Source organism: Manacus candei, unplaced genomic scaffold, assembly GCF_025592945.1.
Source record: "Manacus candei isolate 608988 ecotype Guabito, Panama unplaced genomic scaffold, ASM2559294v1 h1tg000018l, whole genome shotgun sequence".
In the NCBI taxonomy this organism is placed as follows: Eukaryota; Metazoa; Chordata; class Aves; order Passeriformes; family Pipridae; genus Manacus; species Manacus candei.
Window position 1 is genome coordinate 1553122 of NW_026138066.1, and position 22178 is coordinate 1575299.

At 45.0% G+C, this 22178-nt stretch overlaps 1 protein-coding gene across 3 annotated transcripts in view; it reads right to left on the reverse strand.

Annotated features, from left to right (window-relative positions):
- Nucleotides 1-4369: 4369 nt before the first annotated feature.
- NTN4 (netrin 4) overlaps nucleotides 4370-22178 on the reverse strand; it is a 43250-nt gene continuing 25441 nt past the window's right edge. For all 3 annotated transcript variants that reach the window (XM_051784058.1, XM_051784060.1, XM_051784061.1), the window contains exons 4-10: nucleotides 20553-20679; nucleotides 19864-20052; nucleotides 13501-13717; nucleotides 12690-12802; nucleotides 11470-11538; nucleotides 9521-9691; nucleotides 4370-6091 (exon numbers count right to left, since the gene is read on the reverse strand). In XM_051784058.1, the coding sequence (XP_051640018.1) occupies nucleotides 5955-6091; nucleotides 9521-9691; nucleotides 11470-11538; nucleotides 12690-12802; nucleotides 13501-13717; nucleotides 19864-20052; nucleotides 20553-20679 (1023 nt within the window). In that variant the 3' untranslated portion in view covers nucleotides 4370-5954. The remainder of the gene's footprint in view (nucleotides 6092-9520; nucleotides 9692-11469; nucleotides 11539-12689; nucleotides 12803-13500; nucleotides 13718-19863; nucleotides 20053-20552; nucleotides 20680-22178) is intronic.

The window sequence follows — 22178 nt, forward strand, 5'->3', positions numbered from 1 at the left end:
CTGGAGCTGGACTGTGTTTTTCACCTGCTGAAAGGGGTGCATATCTATGTCCACAGCAAGTCAGTTCACGAAAATTTCACTGTTTGGTTTAGGAAGCAACTTTATTCTTCTCAGCAATTTTCATAGAGATCTGAGGGCCTTTTGCCAACCCCGATTTCCAAATGGCTTAAAATCCATGTCGTATGCTCAAAAAATGTATTTAATTTCTATGAATAAGTCTGAGAGAAGATGTCAAATAAAGAGATGTCAGTATGAGTAAACTGCCTGGTCAGGGAAAGCTTAGAGACATGAGCAAACACCATCTGGAAAATGAAGCAGCGAGCAGTCCTATGGGGATGCACATACACACACTTGCACCCACAACCCCCGCAAGACCTCTCAGCAGCCTGGTAAACTTCTTTTACACATCTTCTGCAGCTGAGAACATGTCCAGGTAGAGCTTGGAGATACCTTAAACTACATATTGCATTGCAGGGAACAAGGCTTGGGTATGATGAAATTTTTGTGGCCTATATGCATCAGTTGGGCTTAAGTGTTCTCATGAGCACATAGCTCCTGTGAACACATCACACCCATCAGTACATAGATAAATATGCAAGCAACCCAGTATTGTTTTTATTCCAAAGGACACATCAGAGTGATGGAGAAGTGAGGAGATGGACTGGACACAGAGAATGGTTGTCCTGATGCCTGCTGCAGCACGCTGGCCTCTTGGCCATGCTAACATTTTCAATATGCCAACAAGTTTCCCATATATAGTATATCTCCCAGCCTGTTTATGTCCCCAGGCTGCAGGATTGAGCACTTGCTGAGGGCTCATCGCCTTCCCTTGAAGCAATAAAAGGCATTCATGAAGTTTCTATGCTGAACTGTGGGAAAAGAGCAGCAAGAAGCTGTGACCCCACGGCAAGGGCATGCTTTGGAAACACCGTCATCGAAAAATCAACATATCAGCCCAGAAGGCCCACAGGCAGCCGATCTCCTCCTGCCTTATCAGAAAGATAGCTCCTCTGGATACTGGGGCAGCAGCCACTGGACATTGTTGAGATGTTTATTCTATCCAGTGTTGATACTGAAGTAAATACAATAACTAAAAATAAAGATAAAAAAAAATACACTGCAGCTATTTGTTCCCAAGTTGTTATGTTTACCCATACCAGCTCGGCTTTCCATTTAGGCAGGCCTGTAGTCCCAGATGTTCAGTCATTTTCAACAACATGGTCATATCCCAGTAGATTTAGCCTGACGGAGCAACTATATTAAACATGCCTGTAATTTTCCACTGGAACTGGAAGATTGCATTCCTCTGGGGTGAGCAACGGCTGACTGGACAGTCCCCATGCACATACAGGTGGCACAGCCCCAAGTCCTCTCTAGGGTAGACCAAGAAGGGTAGACCGCTTCTGCAGCCCAACAGGGCTTGGTCTGGGACGGAGGAGGCCTTGTCAGGAGCACCTCCTGTGAGATGGGGGATGTGCTGCTGGATGGCCAGCTGTGGCTGCAGGGGCAGATGTGGCTGGGGCTGCAGGTGGCTTCTCCACCATTCCTGCTTGCACTCAGAGTCTGTAGGCATGGGTAATGTCTGTTGAGGTGGTTCAAAGAAAAAAGCGGTCTTCAACAGAATAAAAGCAGAGGTTTCACTTAAACACCTCTGTCTGGTCACCTCCTGCTTCTTGATGAATGGGCTTGACAGAGGTACCCATCTCGCAGGCCCTGCACAGCTGGTGGCATCACCCTGTTGTTTACTCACCCAGATGTTTACTGGTGAGGAGGGTGTGTAAGGCCACCTCTCTGGGACATCTCTGAATACAGGTTCCTCCAAGCACCCGGCTTCAGGTTACTGAAAATTAATGGACAGATATGGGTGGCTTATCCTGCTTTCTTCCACCAATAGCAGTGGTGGCAGAGGACAGTGGAGAAAGCTTCACTCACACAGTGTAGGAGCATGCATTTGGTCCTGACAATACTTATGGCACAGGATTTGCCTTGGAGAGTGAAAACATTGGCAAGGAGGCATTGAAAGCTAGTTGGGGCAGGGTGTTCCCTTCTCTGTGCCAAAGCATCTGCTGAGAGCTCATGTGCCAGAGAGTGGAATGCTCCTGTCCACCAGAAAGAGTGAAAGAGGTGTCCTGTGAGTACCTTAGGGGAATATAGGTTCAAGGTCACATGTTGCTATACTGGAGGGGTTGTATTGCTGTGTATAGTTAGGGTCTGTGTTGGGGTGTCAGCTAGTTCTAACACATCTGCTTTACCTCTGCCAACCCAAGCACGTCACCAACTGAGAGTCATTCCTGCAATGCTGTCAGACAGAAGCACAGGGGCTCAGGCAGCTCTGACACTTGGCCACTGCTTACATCCTATCTCCAGGACTGGAAACAGGGATTGTTGAAGACTCCACTATGCTTCTTTCAGCAGCAGGGAGGTACTAGCTCTTAGGTGCACGTGAGGCATAAGGACAGCATGAGGATGCTCTAGGGAGAACTGTCGCAACTCCCATCTTTGGTCCCTTAAAACCTGGCACCCACCTCTGCTTCCCTCTTGACAGGAACAGCACAATCCAGAGAGGACAGTCTGGCCTCTGGGAAGCTGCCAGCTTTGCCTGCACCAGCAATTCTTGCCTGTAAGGCCAGAGGGGCAATTCTGGAAGAAAAGATTCTTCTGTGGGTGCTGCTGCCACTGGGTTGATTTTCCCGCCACTGATTTTTGCCATGCAAAAGGACTGGTCAAGGCATTGCTGTTCCTGGAGTCAGTAAGCAATACATCTACTTTTTAGGTGGGCAGACAGAGATATCCTCTTCTTATACACATAACAGATGGGATTTCACAGACAAATCAGGCAGGCTGCTTCCATTAATTCACTGAGTTGCAAAGATTTCCTGTCTAAATAAGATCTTCTTGCTGAGAAGGTCTTGGCTAACCATCACTGTGAAGTGATCTCATATGGATAGAGGGATATGAAAGGTCTGGATGGTAAGTCCTATGGTGAGCAGCTGAGGGAGATGAGGAGAAAAGGATGCTCAGGAGAGACCTTATTGCTCTCTACAACTACCCAAAAGGAGGCTGTAGAGAGGTGGGGCTCAGCCTCTCCCAAGCAACTAGTGACAGGACAAGAGGAAATGGTCTCAAGTTGTGCCAGGGGAGGTTCAGGTTGGATATCAGAGGAAATTCTTCACAGAAAGGATTGTTAAACATAGGAATGGACTGCCCAAGGAGGTGATAGAATCACCGTTCCTGGAGGTGTTCAAGAATTGATTGGATGTGGCACTTACTGCCATGGTCTCGTTGGTAAGGTGGTGATTGGTCAAAGCTTGGACTCAATGACCTCAGAGGTCTTTCCAACCTACTTCATTCTGTGATGCTGTGATATGCAGCTTATCTGCTCTTGGTAATGGGACACTTACCCTTCCAGCCAAAATCCCCTTACAGAAATCTCTCATGGGCAGATTTGCCTATGGAAGCTAATCCCTTTCCTCCATAAAACCATCAGTGCCCAGCTCCAAGGCTAGGACAGGAGTCAGACAAGGTGCCATAAGCAGCATCTGCTCCTGGAGCCATCCTGGTTTCCTGGTTTCCTACGTGCTCAAGCTGGCTGGAACTGAGGGCTCACACCCTCCAGCTTTCACAAAGTCACATTAATTAACTAGCCATTGCAAATATATTTTTAATAGCAATAAAATGAAGCTAAAAATATGTCAAGCAGGTAAACCCCCAGTTTCAAATCAAAAGAGATAATGGATGCTCTTAGTCTCCAAATGCTGCCATAGGAGGAGCCTTTCCTTGCTCTCTCTTCCTCCAGGGAGATGGGTGCTGCCACAGTGGGGTGCCCTGGCAGTCACTGATTAACCACCCACATGGGGCGTTGCTGCCCACGCTGCAGATTATGTCTTGACCCCCTGGCCACTAATTTCTGATGCTTGACTTCACTCTGAAATATTTTTATAGACCTTTTGCCATAGCACTTGTTTCCCACAGCCTTTTGTTTTCCCTTTATAGCTTCAAATGTTTCAAATATAAGGGAGCAAGCTTTATTTCTGCCATCCTCGACTTGCTTTTTTTAAGTATCTGCTCTGCAGCTCAGCCATCAAGCCTGTGTGAGGCAAGGATCTGGCCAGCTTTGAAAGTATTTAGGCACAATTCCCCTTCTTATGAGAAGAGCTTATAAATCTCCCAAAATAAGAGCTGAAATAGGATTTTTGTGAGCCATTCATGCTGCTTGGCTTTTTACCACATGCTGATTATTACCCACCTCCAGAGAGGAAAATATCCCCCACAGTGACTTTTCCTCACACAGTCCTATCTCTGTTGTGCTCTTTAGTACAAGCATGAAGACCTCACTGCCGGTGGCATAAGCAGTAACAGGAGAAGATACTTAAATCATTTTATATTTATTACATACATGAGATATAAAAACAAATTAAGAAAATAGTATCATTTTTTTTGTGAGTCCACAGGACCTTGAAAGAAAAATACACACATATAGTGGATTGGTAGACTTGTGACTTTTCTGGTGTTGTATGTCTTCCTTTTCTTTCCCCTCACACTCATGAACAAAATACACTTTGCAATGTGATTTAAAGATGCTTTACAGAAAGGATATATTTTAGTGCTGAAAACTGCAGTAAACTGTGCTATATTTCATACTGGTGTTAATGAGGAAGTATAATGGCCATATATATTGCAAACAATAACACAGAAGAAAACAAATAAAATGTTCAGTTTTAAATACTAACATAAAAATAAAATAAAATCCAGGCCCACCATGAATCGCTGGGTTGTGATATGTGAATGCAAGTCCTTTCCATTCTCCGCATCCAATCCTTTTCCTGCAATCAGAGTTTTACTCCTCTGGCAATTGCATTTTTATCTCAAAGTCTCTTCTTCTCACACTGTTTACAAAGTCTTGCTGGAGTCCTGTCCATGGGGTCCAAGTGCTGGTCTGAAGCTGAGACTTCAGTGCAAATACTTTATCTTTCAGATTGCATCCTCAGATATTCTGAGTGGCCAGTGCCAGGCTGGCCGTTCCCTTTATACCACCATCCAACTGAGAGGGGTCTTCAGGAGTGCTTCTGTTTCAGGGACTTTTTCACATGCTACCTTCAAACTCTTCTTTCCCCAATACAATTAGACTTCCCGCACTGTGAAGTGGCAGGTAGTAAAGTGCTTTATACAATGAAATATTTACACTAGGGCTAGGTTCATTTTTTAACACTTCAAGGACAAAAGCTCAGAGATGCTGCACCCTCTGGAGCTGGCTCTTCTCTGCAGCCAGGCAGTGGGCCGAGAGCTGGCCTCTGCCCTACATCACACTTGTGCCAAGGCAGAGGGATTCAATCCAGTGCAGCAACTCCGTCCTCAACACCATCAGCAGAAAATCTAGCCCATGAAACCTTCAGCAGGGCGAAGAGGTTAAAAGCAAGTGGCATCCAATGCTCTTTGACGAGTGCCATGTCCTAACCTGTAAGGGGGTGTTTCTAAAGAGTGGTCATCATTGCCATGCTGCTGCCAGCGCCTGTCTGCCGCTGTGGCCATCGCCTTCCCCACAGCATTCTCTGGGAGCCTCTGGAAGTCACTCAAGATCCACACTGGTGGGCACTGGAAGTGGTGTTTTACTTCTCATCTGTAGCTCTTCCAGGGTGGCAATTTAGTCTTGGGTGATCAGTGGCTTCATAGGAGTTACTCCAACATTGCATTGGAGCAAGACAAGCATCTGCCCTTCCATTTCTCTCAACATAATGATGAGTTGGGCTCAGGTGAGCCCCTGACAAGGAAGCTACAGGCAAGTGAATGAACATTGGCTAGAAAGGGTTAAATTAGACAGCGCCTACAACTCTGAATGCCTCACTACACATTTTGGCACTATTTTCTTACATTCCAGTTTTCATCCTAGAGGTCTTCTCTCTGTGAAGGGTGTTGCATTTTGTGCATAAAGAAATGCCCTAGACTGTTGCACACATCTAGTTGCAGTCTCTTTTCAAAATCTCCAAGACCTTTCTTCCAAGAGCCGACTTCCACTGATGGACAAAACTTTTCATGTTGACGATGAGTCTGCCTGTTCGGACGTCCTCATGTCCTGCCACGAGATACTCCAAGCCTGCAAAGCAGCAAAGCTGTCAAGGACTGCACAGTACTATGCTTAAGAGGCCTATTGAACTGCAAAGTCAGCCTGGATATCTAGTCCCATGTAAAAAAGCACTTATACAAAGAAATGTATATACATATTGTTTCTCATATATATCTGTATATCTATAGCTCTATCAGTAACTATGGAAAAATGACCCTTGTGGCTATCTGTCAGTGAGATGCAGTATCCAAACTGTGACTTTAAATGGAAACTGAACTCTGCAAATTTTTATACCTTTTTCGGGAACTGCTATTACCTTCATTTGGCAGCCTCACATCTCCCTGGATACACCTGGGTGTGGAAATTGGTAAGTTCAGCAAATTCCAGTATTGGAACAGTGCAGGATGGCCCAGTGCCTGGTGTCTTGCTCAAAGTGGCCAGTGGTCCCTTGGAGGCAAAGGCACACCAGACCCCAACGAGAGGCAACACTAAATTTGCTGGCACAAGCACCCTAGAAGAGCCTGAAGGGGTGGCAGTCACGCTGAAAAGACCTGCTAATTTCTGCTTCTGCCAGATGTTTTAGAGATACGACAGGAGGGTCTGACGAAGCCTTATGTGGTGTCCAGAAGCAGCCAGAAAGGGCTGGAGTGTGTCCCAACAGTGCCCTGCTGCTTGCCCCAGGCATCCAGGTCTGCGCTTAACTTTCAGGGCATGACTCATAGAGCACTTGGAATCAGGTAATAACTGCAAAGCAGAGGGACAGAGCAAAGACTTTGACTTAAATTAGCTAAATAAACACTGCTATATATCCAAACAGCCTAATGAGCTGCAAATGTGGCATAAACGGGGATAACAAAGAGGATAATCCCTTCCATGGCAGGAGAAGCTCCCTGCCAGGGTCAGCATTCTGCTGCAGTACACTTAGGGTGCAGCCAGCATCAGACTTCTTCTGTACCAAATCCTTCTTACCCCAGTCTAGGGAGCACAATGTGGCAGTATGAACTAGCATGGGGACATGAGTCTCCCCATGTGCTCTCAGTCATCCCACTTCATCCTGGCAGGGAGTCTGCTCGTGTTTTCTCGAGTTTTCATTCTGCAGTTCAGACTAAAGACTTTTAACTCCTAGTTAAAAGTCAAGGATGTTTTGTTTTAATTCAGTACAATTTGTTATCTACTTCATCTCAGTTTTTGGGCACACACATCCTCTCTTCTGCCAAGTAAACACAGGATATGTGTATGGCAGCATCACCCTTTGCAAGACATTAGTTTTGGCCATGTCAATCTAGCTTTTATAAGACATCACTTTTCAAGGGCTCCTAAATTTACCTCCCTTGAGAGAGAAATGCAGTATTCACATTCAGAGAGCAAGCAATTATTGCCATGGTTGTTGACTGTTGTAGGGTTTTCTAGATTTGCAACCTGGTGCTACAGAAGAGTAAAATTAAAATGAATCAAATGGCAGGCAACTCTCTGCCTACCTGTGTCTGTGCTTGGCAGAGCCAAGGAGGGGAAGGTCTTCTTTTCCCTTGCAAACAGCTGAGACCTTTAAACCTTTCAGCTCAGTGTCCCCACAGAAGTCCAACCTGCCTCTGTGGGTGTGTGTGGAGGGAAAGGTGTGCAAGGGTGGTGAAGAGACTCACCTTGTAGGAACTTAAGTATGTTTATAATCTGAAAACAGCCCACGAAGACATAAAACCACATCTGTCTTACTTTTATGTTCATCTTTGGTCTCCTTTATGTTTTTAGGAGATGTGATTTCCACTATAGTTATATGTCAGAGAATTGTTTAATATCAGCTTGACTTTTCATCCAGCTATTGTTGGTTTATTCATCTGGAGGTCATAAACTCTTATTCTGATAGAGGGTTAAGTATGCTAATATTGCATTGCCAACCACTCAGAAATTACTGTGGTAGCTAAAGAAAATACTGAGTTTTTAAAAAATACCTGGGATCTTTCCCCGCCCCCCCTTTGAAATTATTGAATCTTAAAGATGCACTCAATTTATGTTTTCAAGTTTCCTATTAGCACTGAACTTCACGGCTTCTTTTCAATGTGAAGGCTGAGATTAATTTATACTCACAGGACCAGCAGCTGCATTTCAATACAATACCAAGCTTTGCAATGTAAATCATGACAGCTGTCAAGGGAGTAACAAGGGAGAAACACCTGATGTGTCACACACCTGAATTATTCCTAAAGACAGTTGCATATCCACCCTTCTCCTGCTGTCTAAGAGATTTTAATTGATTCTGTGATTACTGCTATCTTTTCATCTGTTGGGGAAAATCAGTGAAGCTCCTCTAAAGTTAGTGGAGTGGCAAAGCTGGGTGTTAGGCGTGGGGCTGCCCTGCATGCTTGGTTTCAGACAGCTTCCACAGCATTTCTCCAGGTTCATATTAAGGCAGCTGCATCTGGGCTGTCTTGTGTTTCCATTGCATGTAGAAAAATAAAACAGCTATAGCTATTTGATTATGGATTTATGGTGTTCTAGCAATATCCAAAGTCTTATGGCACTTAAATAGCAGAACCTTGCCTAATGCTGCTGATTCATCCAACCTTTGCACCTGACAAGACTTCATAGTTACAGGTGCGCTATCTTGGCAGCATGCCTTCAAAACTAGACAGTCACTCCAGTGGAGATGAAAGAAGACTGCAAACACCTCATCAGTGAGTAACCTTTCTGCATGATCCAGCTTCACAGACAGCCCTTTACCCCAAAAAGAAGTTTCTAATGCTGCACACAAGGGATGTCTCAGTACCGAAGTCAGCGCTTCGATTGCTGATTTCCAAGTGGTGTATGCACCTTACGGAAAGAAAATCCTTTACCTGTTGGTAACTGTTGATTTATCTTGGAGTTGTAAAGTAAGGTGTACCAGCTGGAGCTTAGTTTTGCTCTCTGGAAGAAAAACATGAATCTGCATGTCCTTGTCTATACCGGAGTCTGCACACACTGTTCAGCCCCCACTGGATATACTCACTTCAGTGAAAGAAGATGAGAAAAAATTGCAGAGCTCTCATGTCACTGCACAAGAGAATATCTTCCAAATTTTGTAGATGTAAATTAGTGTTACTTTCAAAGAGACATCTTCCCTTGAGTTTAGATTAGAACTTCAGTACAATATCATCACTCAAATTAGATTTAAATGTGTTTTTATGGATTCAAATTAGCTTTAGCTCTGGAAGATCTGTCATGCAATTGTGGCATGATGTGCACCTCCCTCCATCTGGGAACAGACTGAGACTGGTAAAACTGAAAGACCGTTACTATGCTACAAGTTTTTCTTTATGAATTCCAATTTGATGAAGACTGCTGTTGGAATCTAAGTGATGGAACAGCCAATAATTTTTAAGCAGCACTAGGCTGCAATCTCAGGTCATTGGCATGAGGTGACAGAGGTGTGGGAATGAAATCTGTGTAAATGTGGTGGAGATGTACTGCTCAGGGAGTAAAACCTACCGGGATTGAGGATGGGACAAGTGCAGCCTCTGTTAGTCCATGATTCAGGGTAGAGTGTCCTCTTGCCCCGGAGGATCTTCAGCTTTGTAGATTTCAAGACTTTCTTGATCTTCACATTAACTTCTGCATGGGAGCCTTTGTCATGAGCTGACAAGATCTTCGTTTTGATCACTGGAAAGTCAGGAATTCAAAACAGGCATATACAAATTATTTACAGTGCTCCCTCTTTTTTTTTTTTTTCTTTTTTTCCTGGTCTAATGCAGGTGTCTGGGTGAAGCAGTGAGGAAAATTGCTTCATTACAACAGAGTTAGCCCAGTACTCTTTGCTGGGGAGCCTGGGATCAGTTAAGCTTCCAACAGAACACATACATCCTCATACCCAAGGGCAGAAATGCTGATGGGTTGGTTTGGCCATGGCCCGTGGACCTGCCACATGGGCAGCAGGAGAGGTACAATGACCTGATTTTCAAAGCTTGTGAAGGTCCCATTTCTTCCCTGAGCTCAGCAAAAACTTTGGGTTTCTTAGCACTTTTGGAAATCAGCTGGATTTAGGGATGGACCTGGAGGCTTTGCTGGCCTTGGCCTGAGCAGCCAAGGCAGCAGGCAGGGGTGTGAGGACCTGCTGTCATTTCACTCTGGTGCTGGTCTTCCCACTTTGCAGAACTGCCAAATCCAAATACAGTGGAGGAGAACGAGATGTTGGTGGAGACTGGGGCAAAACATGGAGTACCTTGAGCTCACAGTTACCCACAGGCACACTCCCACCATGTAGCATTCTACTACTGAGCCCATGTGGTGGAGGTGCAGGGCTCAGTTCCTCCATCTGACCGGGCTGATGCCAACACTGGAAGACATCCCCATATGGTGGTGCTTTATTCAGCACCACACATTAGGAAGCTCAGGGCAACCTCTCACAGAATGGCCTCCTGGAGCTCGTGATTGGTCCTGTATTTCATCTGTCTCTCCAGTTTAGCTGACACCTATGCATGTTGAGTGATGAAAGGGAGGGAATCCTGAGTGCACTTTAGGTGTGATTTATGAACTTAGGGGTTTTGTACCTTTTTTTCATTTTGTATCTTTTGCAAGACTAAACACAGTCACTGTGACCAGGAAGAAAAGTAAAGCAGAATCAGATTTTCTCCTAATATCACTAAGCCAGGGCAATATTTCAACAACTGGCAGCCCCTTGAGCTCCCCTTTGTCAGTTGCTCTGCAGCCTGCAGAGGTGTGGGTTATCTCTGTGCCTTTTCAACTTCGGTATGAGATAAAACAGGTGCGAGAGACCCCTACAATACTGAAGGAAGGGAGTGCTGCACAGAGCATTCCTTGCTCTGCTACAGTATGAAGGAGACGGTTCGCTGGCACATACCAGAGAGGTCTTGGGAAACAAAGTTCCTCCTCTCGTTCATTTGAATCCAAGAGACACACAGATGACATAGATTACTCCATTGCAATAGCTGAACTTTGTTGACAGAGGGAAGTTCTCAGTGGCTGCCTGAATTGTTTTCTCCATGTAGTGCCTTCTGTGGTGATAACCATCCCTCCTTACATTTGGTGTCATTCAGACACGGTGATTTCTAGACTATGATTGAGGCACCTGGTCTACGGACAGTGTTTCAGTGATCTGTTTCGGTAACAGTGCTTTATAGTCTGTCTTGGACCCAGACAACCTCCCAGGGACAATTCTGGCTCTTGTCCTCACATGATTTTGGTACAAGGGTATTTCGGTAGCAAGAGAGATGGGGAACAAAGCAAGATGCTTTGCCCATCTTGACTTGGCACCATGATGTCTATATATTTTGGAAAGGTCAAAGACATGCCCTTAGACTAAGTAGCCCTTGGGTTTGCCAGGATGGAGCAGTTCATGCAGTGGCATCTCTCATGCTTTACATGCACTCTTGCACTGCCTTGCAGCACTTCCCTTTACAGCCCCCTCACCCGCAACTCACCATAGGTGTACTTCATCCCACAGAAGACCTTGGGATCCCCTAAAACTTGCTCTTTACATTCGCATTTACCTGAGGAAAGAGAAGAAAGCAAATGGCTGTGGATTGTACTTAAAAGACAGGAGCATTCACAAGCAGGGCCCAGGACTTGTCAGAGGTTTTTCAAGTGGCCCACAAGCCCCATGCAAAAAAAAGCAATTCGCAACTATTTTCAGATCCCAAGTGAATATACAGTCTTAGTCCAGGGACAATTATTCCTTGTTTACAATTAGAAGAGGAGGGAAACAAAGGCCTTATTATTTTGCCTGGGGATGCAAATAACACGCGGTATTTTCCACACCGTAATGTACCAGACAAAATTTTAAAAGGAAATGTTGCAGAGGTTAAGGCAGATTAATGACTTCCGTGATCTTAGAACAAAGAATAACATGATATACTTATTTACGTTTAAAATGAAGTCGCCCAGACAAATGATGGAGCTTTCCCCTCAATTAACTCAATTATTGTATCTTTGAGATTTTATCATGCCGCTCTCTGAAAATGGAGGAAATGACGCTTGCCTGCTTGCATGCAGTGATTGCAAGGCAGGACAGCTTGATGCTGCGCTGTGGGGAGAACCTGCCTTGCACCAAGCTCACATAGCACCCACCTCCTGCAGGCTAGGGACACAGGAGGTAAATAACCTCCCCAGCTGAAGCTGAAATGCTAGACCATTTCAAATTGCATCATAAGCTGCAACTGATGCCAAAATTGTTGTGGGTATCATGGAAATAAATTCGGATTTAGAAATTTCCTAATTACCTGCCAGCAAAGTGGTAAACCCCACCCTTTAAATAAAGTTGCTGGTTTGTCCAACATGTAATAGTTCTAGTGAATATAAAGATACCTTTAAAACATGATGGTCAAGTAAAGAAATGAGGGTATTCAACCTTGAAAATCAGAGCTGGGACTGCAAATTCTTGCCTTACCAACAATGCTAAGTGCAGGCATTCGGCATGCAGCATTTGCCTCATGGGTTTGCATGTCCTCGCACAGATGGGATGAGCCGTAAGGCTCCTCTGGCTCTTGGAGGGGAAGGAGATGGTCACAAGGACATTCCCTCACATGTTAGTGGGCGGATGTCCATCCCCTCCTGCAACTGCCAGGGTGCTAGCTACATGCCAGTGCAAAAGAATGGTGAGAGGAACTGGGCAGGTGAAACACATATAAAACTATAGTCCTACCGGAGTGTCGGAGTGCTGAGAAGCCCTGCTCATCCTCCCAGCCCCAGGTGGGCTCGCTCTCATTGAGCACTGCCTGGAAAGGAGGTGCTTCGTTGTGCCAGGTCACATCTGAGCTGTTGAGGGGAAAGGGAGATGGTCAACCTTCCTCCCGGAGCCAGCAGAAAGCAGGGCCACTACCAACCCGTCCTCCACACACAATGTGACGGCATGTCTTGATGATGTCAAATTCAAGAGGCAGTTTTGGAAAGTGAACAGTCTGAGTGTTGTCAAAGTGGGTTATGAATCCATTTTGGGTTTAAAATATGTTATAGGGATTTATATACCATAAATATCCCCAGTGTGGTAAAAAGAAGCAACATATAAGATTTGGAGTGTGGGGTATTATTAAAATCTGCTGTCTTCTAAAAGTCAGAGCTTGACTCCAAGTCCAACCCAGTCAACCTAAGCTGAGTTACAACAGCAACAATATTAAGCCTTTGCTGTCTGCTAACTCAGATATCACTGAGACCTATATTTTGCTTGTGGAGAGAAACAACAGTGAAGGTTATGCAAAACACCTGATACATTAACAACACCACTGAGAGCAAAAAATCCAACATCACTGGTCCCTGCCGTGGTGTGCCAGGCACCCAGGTGAATCTCAGCCTCACCTACCATTCTATCCCCAGTTCTTGACCATACCAAACCCAAAATATTTTTCACAATGGATATTTTTCAGCCTGCGTGCCATGCATAAATAGTGCCTTCCCTGGAAGGAAGATCATGGAGGTATGGCGAGGCTGGGAGAGGGGGGCAGGACCCTCCAACTCACCTGCTGCTGTGGCAGTCGCCGGTGTGGGGGTCGCAGCTGCGGGCGCAGTCACAGGGGCGGCAGCCATAGGCTCCAAAGCCCCAGTAGCCGGGGAGGCAGTGGTCGCAGCGGGGCCCCGCCACACCGGGCTTGCAGGGGCAGTCACCGGTGCTGGGGTCGCAGAAGGTGCGGGGGCCCAGGGGAAGCACAGCCGATCCCAGGGGGTGACAGGAACAAGCTGCAGGGGACACCGTGAGGGACAGAGCATCTGTGAGTGCACAAGCTCTGCAGGAAAAGGCACAGGAGATGCCTGACAAACCACCACTCTGCCTAAGGACACTGGTGGGGTTTCTGTGCTTTTTTTCCCCCTCACCCATACAAACCTGTGCAGAGTCTCACTTTGGAATCTGTATTATTTTAACTTCTGTGAGCTATTTTAATTAATCAACCTACCCTGGTGTCATGTTATGTTTTGCTAAACAGGCCTTTATTACTTTCCTTACAGCATCTGGACTCTAGTCCAGCCAACTACCCGTGGATGTGCCTGGCTCACTGTGAAATTTAAGAAGCTGTGGGTGCTTCATTGCAAAAATGAATCAGAGCGTAATTGCTTTTTCAAGTAATAACAACTGTCTTGAATCCAGGAGGTTAAAAAACCCCCTCAGAACAGTCATTTTAATTAAAGTGGAGGCTGAGCATAAAGTACCGCTCTGTCTCTGTCTGATTTTTAAACCCATCATTTAAAAACATTGGAAAAAAAGAACGAGGATACTAAAAGTTCAGAGATATGCTTTTGCATGTACTCCAGAACATGGGTTTGCAGGGTGCATGTCAGAAATGCCAGTTGCTCTCCCTCCTCTCCCACAGTCCCTTGCAGCAGAACAATACAAGTGTACTGGGACACACAGGGTTTAGGATGCCCTAAAACAGGTGGTGTGAAGTTTTCCTTGCCTGCTGCTTAGGATTTTTCTTTTGCATAAATGCAATTTATGTCTTTTGCAAGACTACTTTCCCCCAAAGATATTAATATTTTCAAAGACCAGAAATACAGATATCAAAAGCATAAGCCAAACCTCTGACCATCTGGCCAGGCCAGCAGGCAATGTGGTGACTTGTGCTCTCCTTCCCTCAGGGTTTGGCTCTCTGACCAGGAGACCATAGTATGATGAGTCTTGTGCATTATGGCAAAAAATTCCCTGCCGAAAAACTGTTGCCCAAAACTTCATTTACATAAAAACTGTATTTCCTGAGAAAATTTCGTCTGGAGGGAAAATTTTCAATAAATCCTAATACCAATCTTTTTATTTTGCAGCTGCAAAGACAATAAAGCAGAAAAGCCACTGCAGGCAACACAGCCTTTCTTTCTCTTAAAATACTTATTGCTGCACATATATATTTAATTTTGCTCTGACAACATTTTTGTGGTTTCAGGAATCTGACATACCTGGAGTATTTTTTCAAATATTAAAGGATAGATTAATATTGGCAGTTAACTTAGAGGTGACTACTATTCCAACATCTTTGCCAAAGTAATCCCCAAATTTTCCCCACTCTTTCCATTCCCAAACAAATATAATTATATAAAATTAAAAGATTAGAAGGCCTCTCCGCAAACTGCATAACTAGCTGCAGGCAGTGAACTCCAGTACCTTTAATAGCATAGTTTTCAACAGCACTCACTGAGACTCGCATACCTTTCTCCTGAAGTCTGTGAAGTGTTTTACACCTGATACATATAGCCAAATGCTCTCTCGTCCTACTAGATGTGGTAGGTATTTCTGGCATTCCTCAGCCCCTTCAGGGGAAATATCAAGCACTTAAGGCTCTTCTATTCTCCTGTAGCCAGGGAGATAAACTCACTGCTCAGTGAGAGACTTGGTCCTGTTTCGTTTGGGTTTCAGTTGAGTTTTACAGACAACCCTATTGGGATTGGAGCTTTTTATGGTTTAAAAAATTCTTTCACACAATTCTTTTCCTAATAGAAAATTTAACATCGGTAGCAACACCATGGTGAAGGACGAATATTGAATTTACAAAGGCTGCTATGAAAAATAGAGCAGTAAGCTCACAGGCAAGTAAAAAGGCAACCAAAAAATGAGAATGTGTTGGCTATACTTTTAATAAAAGCCACAAAGAGATGTATTGTAAAGGTTGGTAATTTCTAACAGGCCTGCATACCCTCTCCATGGACCCCATCCTTCCTGGCTGCTCCTCTATGATCCACCAAGGTGCCAATCTGCTTTCCAATGGTGACCAGCAAATTGAAGCTTCTTCCTCTTGCATCTTGGGTGGAGGCCCAAGATGACACTAAATGGCATTAATCTGAATGGTTGGGCGGCAAATTTTCAACATGGTAAACGTTTGTGATGGGCCGCAGTGGGAACATGCTGGGCAATGCAGATATAAAGTGAAGCCCATCACTACACACCGAGCACAGAAATGAGACTCTAAAGCTCAAATGAGAGCACATTGTATCCCATTTGAAAGAAATGCATGAAACCAGGATGGAATGCTTCCATACTATGGCAAGAGCAGGAAGAAAAAGACTGTAGGACTGATTATATGATGTTTGGAAGCTGGAGCTAGTGCTCCCTCATGGGCAGCTGTGCTGTGTTGGTTTTAGACCCCATTTTCCTCCTTCCACACAATCTGCACAGATTGTAGGAGACCCATGTCCAGGAAGGTGAGAAGAGCAGCTGAGCAGCAGATAAAGCAGCTACAGACAGTGTTGAATGGCATTTCATTGTGGATACACAGGTGCAGAGTGCAAGACTCAGTGCAAGGCTTCTGACAGTACCTGTCTCATGAGCTGTGGCCACCTCACCGGGGAGGCTGGGGGTTTCCACAGCCAAGGGAGCTCTCGCGAGAGAAGGGCTGGCCGGGCACCAGCCTTGGACCAAAAGAAACATTCCACAAGCTTGATCTTTTGCTTGCTTTTTGATTTGTAAGCAGAATTGCTAAAAATGCTGATTTACCACCCTGTATACATAGCAGTATTTTGCACGTGACTTTCATGCACATATGAATTAACAGCTGCCTGTCCTGGCATGGCATGTGCTGACTGGGATGGAAAACCAGTGAGTAAGATGCCAGCAAAGCTGGATTTCTCCACCCTGGATTGGTGATACTGTTGTGGTTTCTTCATCTGCCAGCTAACCTTTCAAAATGACAAATATTTGCCCTGAAAAACCTACATCTGAAAAGCGAAAATAAACTAGGCAATTATAAAATTCGATTTTATTGTCTGCAATTCTACTGTAGCTGAGGCTTAAAAATTCATGAGGATGTAAAAAAAAGGACTGATAGGTATGGCGGGGGGAAAGAGTCATCAGATTGGTGTTTTAAACATCAGAATGTCTCATTTTATCAGGTACACACCTTCTCCAGAGCAAATATTATATACACTCTTTGCCTACAAGAATCTTTAAAGTATCCTTAAAGATTATGGCTTAACAACTCCTTTATTTACTTTGACCTAGGTATTTTTAAATTTTCAATGGTTGAACAATAACGGTGCCTTGAGTCAAAGCAATGCCATGGCCTTCCCAGAAAGAATAATAGGGCTCCATGCACGTCTCTTGTTATTGCAAACCATGGCATGGTCCTTGGAAACATTCCAGGCACAGGCTGTAATTGATCTTATATAATTTAATTTAACAGTCATTAGTCATTTTCTACGGCCCTGCAGCTGCCATCTCCCCCAAGATGCTGGGTCCCTGGGTGCAGGGAGAATTCCCAGCAGCAGGAGACCAGAAGTGAAGAGATGGAGGGGTCTCAGGGAGGAGTACCTCTGTGAGGGTTTGAAAAGCCCAGAGAGAAATTGTGTGTGAGTTTGTAGTAACAGGCTCTCTGAAAAGAAAGAACTCAGATAATCCCTACATTTGTGGAACCCAGTTTGTGCTAGGAAAAGTTGTCTTCCTCGGATACTTTAGTACTTTATGCTCCGCAATTCATAAATACAGGAAAAAAAATGGTGCGACAAAGTAGATGTACTTTATGCAGAAGGTAAATAAATATAGACTTTTTCTTACTGTACTCAAGAGTATCTTACAGTTTTTGTCAAATGTATGTTATCTTTGGCTTTTAAATACCAGAGTTCAAGTGATACCTAGTGATCCATAAAGAGGTTGGATTGTTGCATTAAAGGGTAATGGGGGCACACGTGTTTTTTCTTTTTTTTTAAATGTGGAAAGTGGAATGCCATGGGCCAGTGACTCAGAGATTAATGCAGAAAGCCAAGAGAACCAAGCACTGGCATATGTCAACAAGAATACTCATTAATCATCTAATCTCCATAGCTTCCTCTGGCCCAGAAAGACTGGGAGAAACTTTTTAATCAAGAACTCTGGAATTTGGCTAACATATAGCTAATGATGTGATCTAATGCCTGACTTCGTTAGCGACGGTTTAACTTGCACACAGGCACAGGCACACACACACACACACTGTTGGCAGCCTTCCCTGTGAGCTGTGGCTGTTCTGCAGAGATATGTTTCAAGACCTCTTGTTTCCATCTGGCTTTGTAAGGAAGGAGGTTCTGTGCTGGCCAGCTCAGGAGGTGCCATTTGACTTTCTCTTAGACCCTCCAAACAGCCACAGATTTTGAACTGGGCATTTTGGCACCTGGAAAACCCTACGATGAGTCCCTCGTGAAACTCCATCTCCTCAATGGACTGCATGAGATGACACAGGAGGCCACTCCTATCCCTTCCAAGGTGAAGGGTGGTGGTTTTAGGTGTCCAGAACACCACATTCAACTCAGTGCCAAAGCTTCACTTGGCCTCAATGGCCTCAGAAAACTGCATGTTCTTCCTTCATGGGAACTGGCACATAATTCCATCAGGAATTACAAAGGTAATTAGGTACCCTAACAAAGGTACCAGAACCACAGTAAAAGCATGTTTCAGAGCTTGAGAGTCCCATATAGAATTAATTTCAGTCTTCTGTCTTGCATTATCTATCGGGTGTCAATTAATCCAATTGGTTCTTTTTTTCATCAGCAAGGATGAATCCCTGAGTTAGAAAAAACCATCAAGCCTCTGCTTATGGTCTAAATGCAAGACTTAAACCTGCTTTTCTGCTAATGAGACTCCAAAACCAAAGTTAATTGCCTAACTTCTGGAAATAATTAAGGAGGGAAAGTATCTGATGTTTCAGAGAAGGAGACTTGGAACTTTGATGTACACAAGTAGGTAAAGGAACTTTAAAAAGTCATTAAATTCACTGTTAAAAAAATTGTTTACATACTACAGCAGTGAAGTAATTATTTACGCAAGTAATAGAGAACTGTGGTCAATTCTGTTTTCCTAAAGAGAACTAGGGTTGTAAAACAGGTGGTTCAGCTGTTGCTGCTCCTCCTTGCAATGAGTGAAGGGTAGACAGGAGGAAGACCTCTGTGACAGACTGGTGGGCTGCTGGGAATTTCATGAAGATGATATGCAGTGAGGGAGTGGGATAAAAGCAATTGTTCCCCACCCAACATTGAAGAACAAGGTGAAACTGCACACACCCTCCCAGCCTGGGGTGCAGCTCCCCACCACAGAAGGATTTCCTCTTCATTTAAATGCAGGTACTTCTCCTTGGGAGGAAGGAGTTGTGCTCAGTGTCTCCTCAAATAACATGGGCAGGGTGTCAGATTTTTTTCTGTCACTTACGAAGGTTCTCCTTCAGATTTGGGTCAGTGAGGTGAAATTTGGTGAAGCCAATGGGCAGCAGCAGGCTCAGAGAGCATGTCTACATTCCATATTTGGCTGACCAGTGTAATGTGATTGGCATGATTTGGGGATCTGAAGTCCCCCATGGTAAGTCACTATGCTCACAGTGGTCCCTGTGGCTTTTGGATTGCTGCTTTTGTTTGGGAAATATTTAATTTCACTTGTGGCTGAGAAATTGCCTTTGGTCTGGTGGCCTTGGTGTCCCACTTTCCGAAGTATCAGTTAACTTGTTCCCGTCTGTCCCTCCATACCCACCTGCTGCTGCTGCGAACACGAACTGGTGGGCAGTGCTATTTGTCAGCTGCACCCCTCTTGGCTTAGGCGCCTGATTCTGAGGTTGCAGCAATCACCAAACAAGGTGAACATGAAAACATGATGCAGCTTTTGCTCTCCAAAAATAGCAATAGGAGAAAGTAAATTAATCATCTCTCTTCCTCTGCCCTCAAGCTACAGAGATCATCAAGACAGATTTGTCAACAGCATCTGCAGACTTTCACCCTGCAAATATCACCACTGCTTTTGCAAATAGCATCACAAAGGGAATTCAAAGAGCTCTCTGTCCTTCACTGAAGCCAGAAGATTGCTCCAAGGAGGGGCAGGAAGATCTCACCTTTCATTTGACACTTTCCCACTTCAGAAGCACTTCACTAGTAAAAGGTTTCTGACTTACGTTTGCAGGCATCTGGGGCAGAGAAGGGCTTCCTGAGGTCCCGGTAGAAGCCCAGCTTGCAGCGCTGGCAGTGCTGCCCTTCTGTGTTGTGCTGACAGTTGTCACAGACACCGCCGCTGCGATTGCCTGATGCCAGCCACGCATCCATGTCAAAATGACAAGCGTCGGCATGCCCGTTACACTTGCATGCTGAGATGAAGCCAAAGGGAATAGAAAGACTCATTAAGGCAGTGAAAGATATTGATTTGTAGAAGAGAGACACAAAAGCCCAAGCCATGTTTTGGAATGGGGACTTGACCTATGAACCTGTTATTCACTCGCAGGCATGGAGTACCATTAAATTTTCATCCCTACTTCCCAGCCTCTAGAAGTGACATTTAAGAAAAAGTATTTTCTTTAACTCTTTTATTTCCAGTACAGGTTTCCCAGTACAAGGACAGCCATAGATGGTCAGGCCAGTGCAGGGAGAGAAAAACAGTGCAAAGAGAGCCATTCCTGCCACACAAACACGCGGTGGGTGCTGGGCAGAAGCGTGGCATTGGCTCTTCACACACTGAGATGCTTTGCAAGCACCTACCCACCACCCCAGTATCTGCTGCCTCTTGGAAACATGGGAGAAAGGCACACATGGAGGAAGCATTTTGCTCTGGCAGAGGCTCTGGAGACACTGTTCCTGACCAGCTACTTACACTGACACTCTTTGGGGGCTCCAGTTTTGCCGTCGGCAGCCTGCCAAGGCTGGTCATTGTAGAGCGGGGCACAGTGCTGGCAGTGGGACCCTGCTGTGTTGTGCTTGCACATGCATTTCCCATGGACCTAGCACAGAAAAGAGAGCAAGGATCACCCACAGAAAAGCCCAAAGAGTTTCCAGGGCACAAGCAATGCCCACATACAGGCCAGCTAGATGCTATCACATACACAAGAAAGAGGGATAGCATAATGTCTGCCTCGATGTCCAGTGCAGCCAAGGACAAATATTCTGCAGTTACACTTTCAATTAGATTAGTATTTGTGGATCTGCATGTCATGGTATTGTATAATCATACTTTTTTTTTTCTTTTTGGGATCTAAAAGGATCTTTAGAAGTTTCCAGGTGCAGCATGAATTTCCAGAAGAGATTAAAAAAGGCCAAGATTCAAAACATCCTTGGAAACACTGTAAAACCTTTCTCTTTTTCTCCCTCCCAAACATGAATACACCTTTGCAGTACTGCAGGAATAGCACCCACAACCTCAGCACCTAGCTCTGTGTGCCCAGCCATCACCAACACAAATAAGTACAGGAAAAAAGAAATTCAACCCCCTGAAACATAAATATCTACTCATCCTAGGCAGAAGGAAGAACCAAGTATAACACAAGGACCATGACTGACTATTCTCGGACATGTTCATGACAGATAATTTAACAGCTAGACAGCCCAGTGTAAGGAGGTAATTACAGATGAAAGGCCAGCGTAGCACGCTTGGTGCCAGCTGCCCTGTCAGTCGCTGGCATTACTCACCCTGTTGGCAAATGCAAAGAAAACAGGATGTAGCCAGAGGGCACAAGCAGCTCAGCAGTGCCTGGATGCAGTGAAATGGAGCTCTGCAGCAGCATGGCTCTGCTGGCAAGGCTGACGGCCCTGCCTTTTCCCATGGAGCAGGACAGGTAACTAGCTACTGTAGCTATTTTGGTGTGTGCCTGTGCTTGCAGCTTTACTCTGCTCGACATTTTGCTTTTAAATACACAGTTCAGCTTCTCCTGCTGCTCAGCAATGAGCCAGAGGCCTCAGTCTGCCCTGCTAGCATGGCCCTGTGCTCATGCCACAAGTTGGCCATAAAACCAGTGGAGCTACACCAGCTGCCATCTGCTTTTGGCATTGAGAGGAACAGAGGGCAGTTGAGGTGCCTGGTGATCCGGCCTGGAGCTGGGCAAGGCTTTAACTACTACTGGAAAACTCTGCCTTCCACAGTATTTAACTTGTGGTTTTACAAGTGTGCCGTTCCTAACTGCATGACTTGCTGCTGGGATTGCCACAAAAAAGGTTCCTGTGAAAAACCTGAACAGTAAACAAAACAGAAGAGGACCTTGAACATGTTGTAAACGGCTCCTGCTTGTTACATTGGTACACAGACACACAGACACACACCACACACACCCCTGGCTGATGATAACTCTCTGATTTATTCACTTTTAATGAATAGATTTCGGCTGGTATCTCACAGCAGTCAGATGTAACCCCTCCGTACAGACAAAATTTCAAAAGGTACCTTGAAAGTCCTTCAAAGACTCTTCAGCAGCAATGAAAATAGCAAAACCTTTCATTCCTGCCTTAT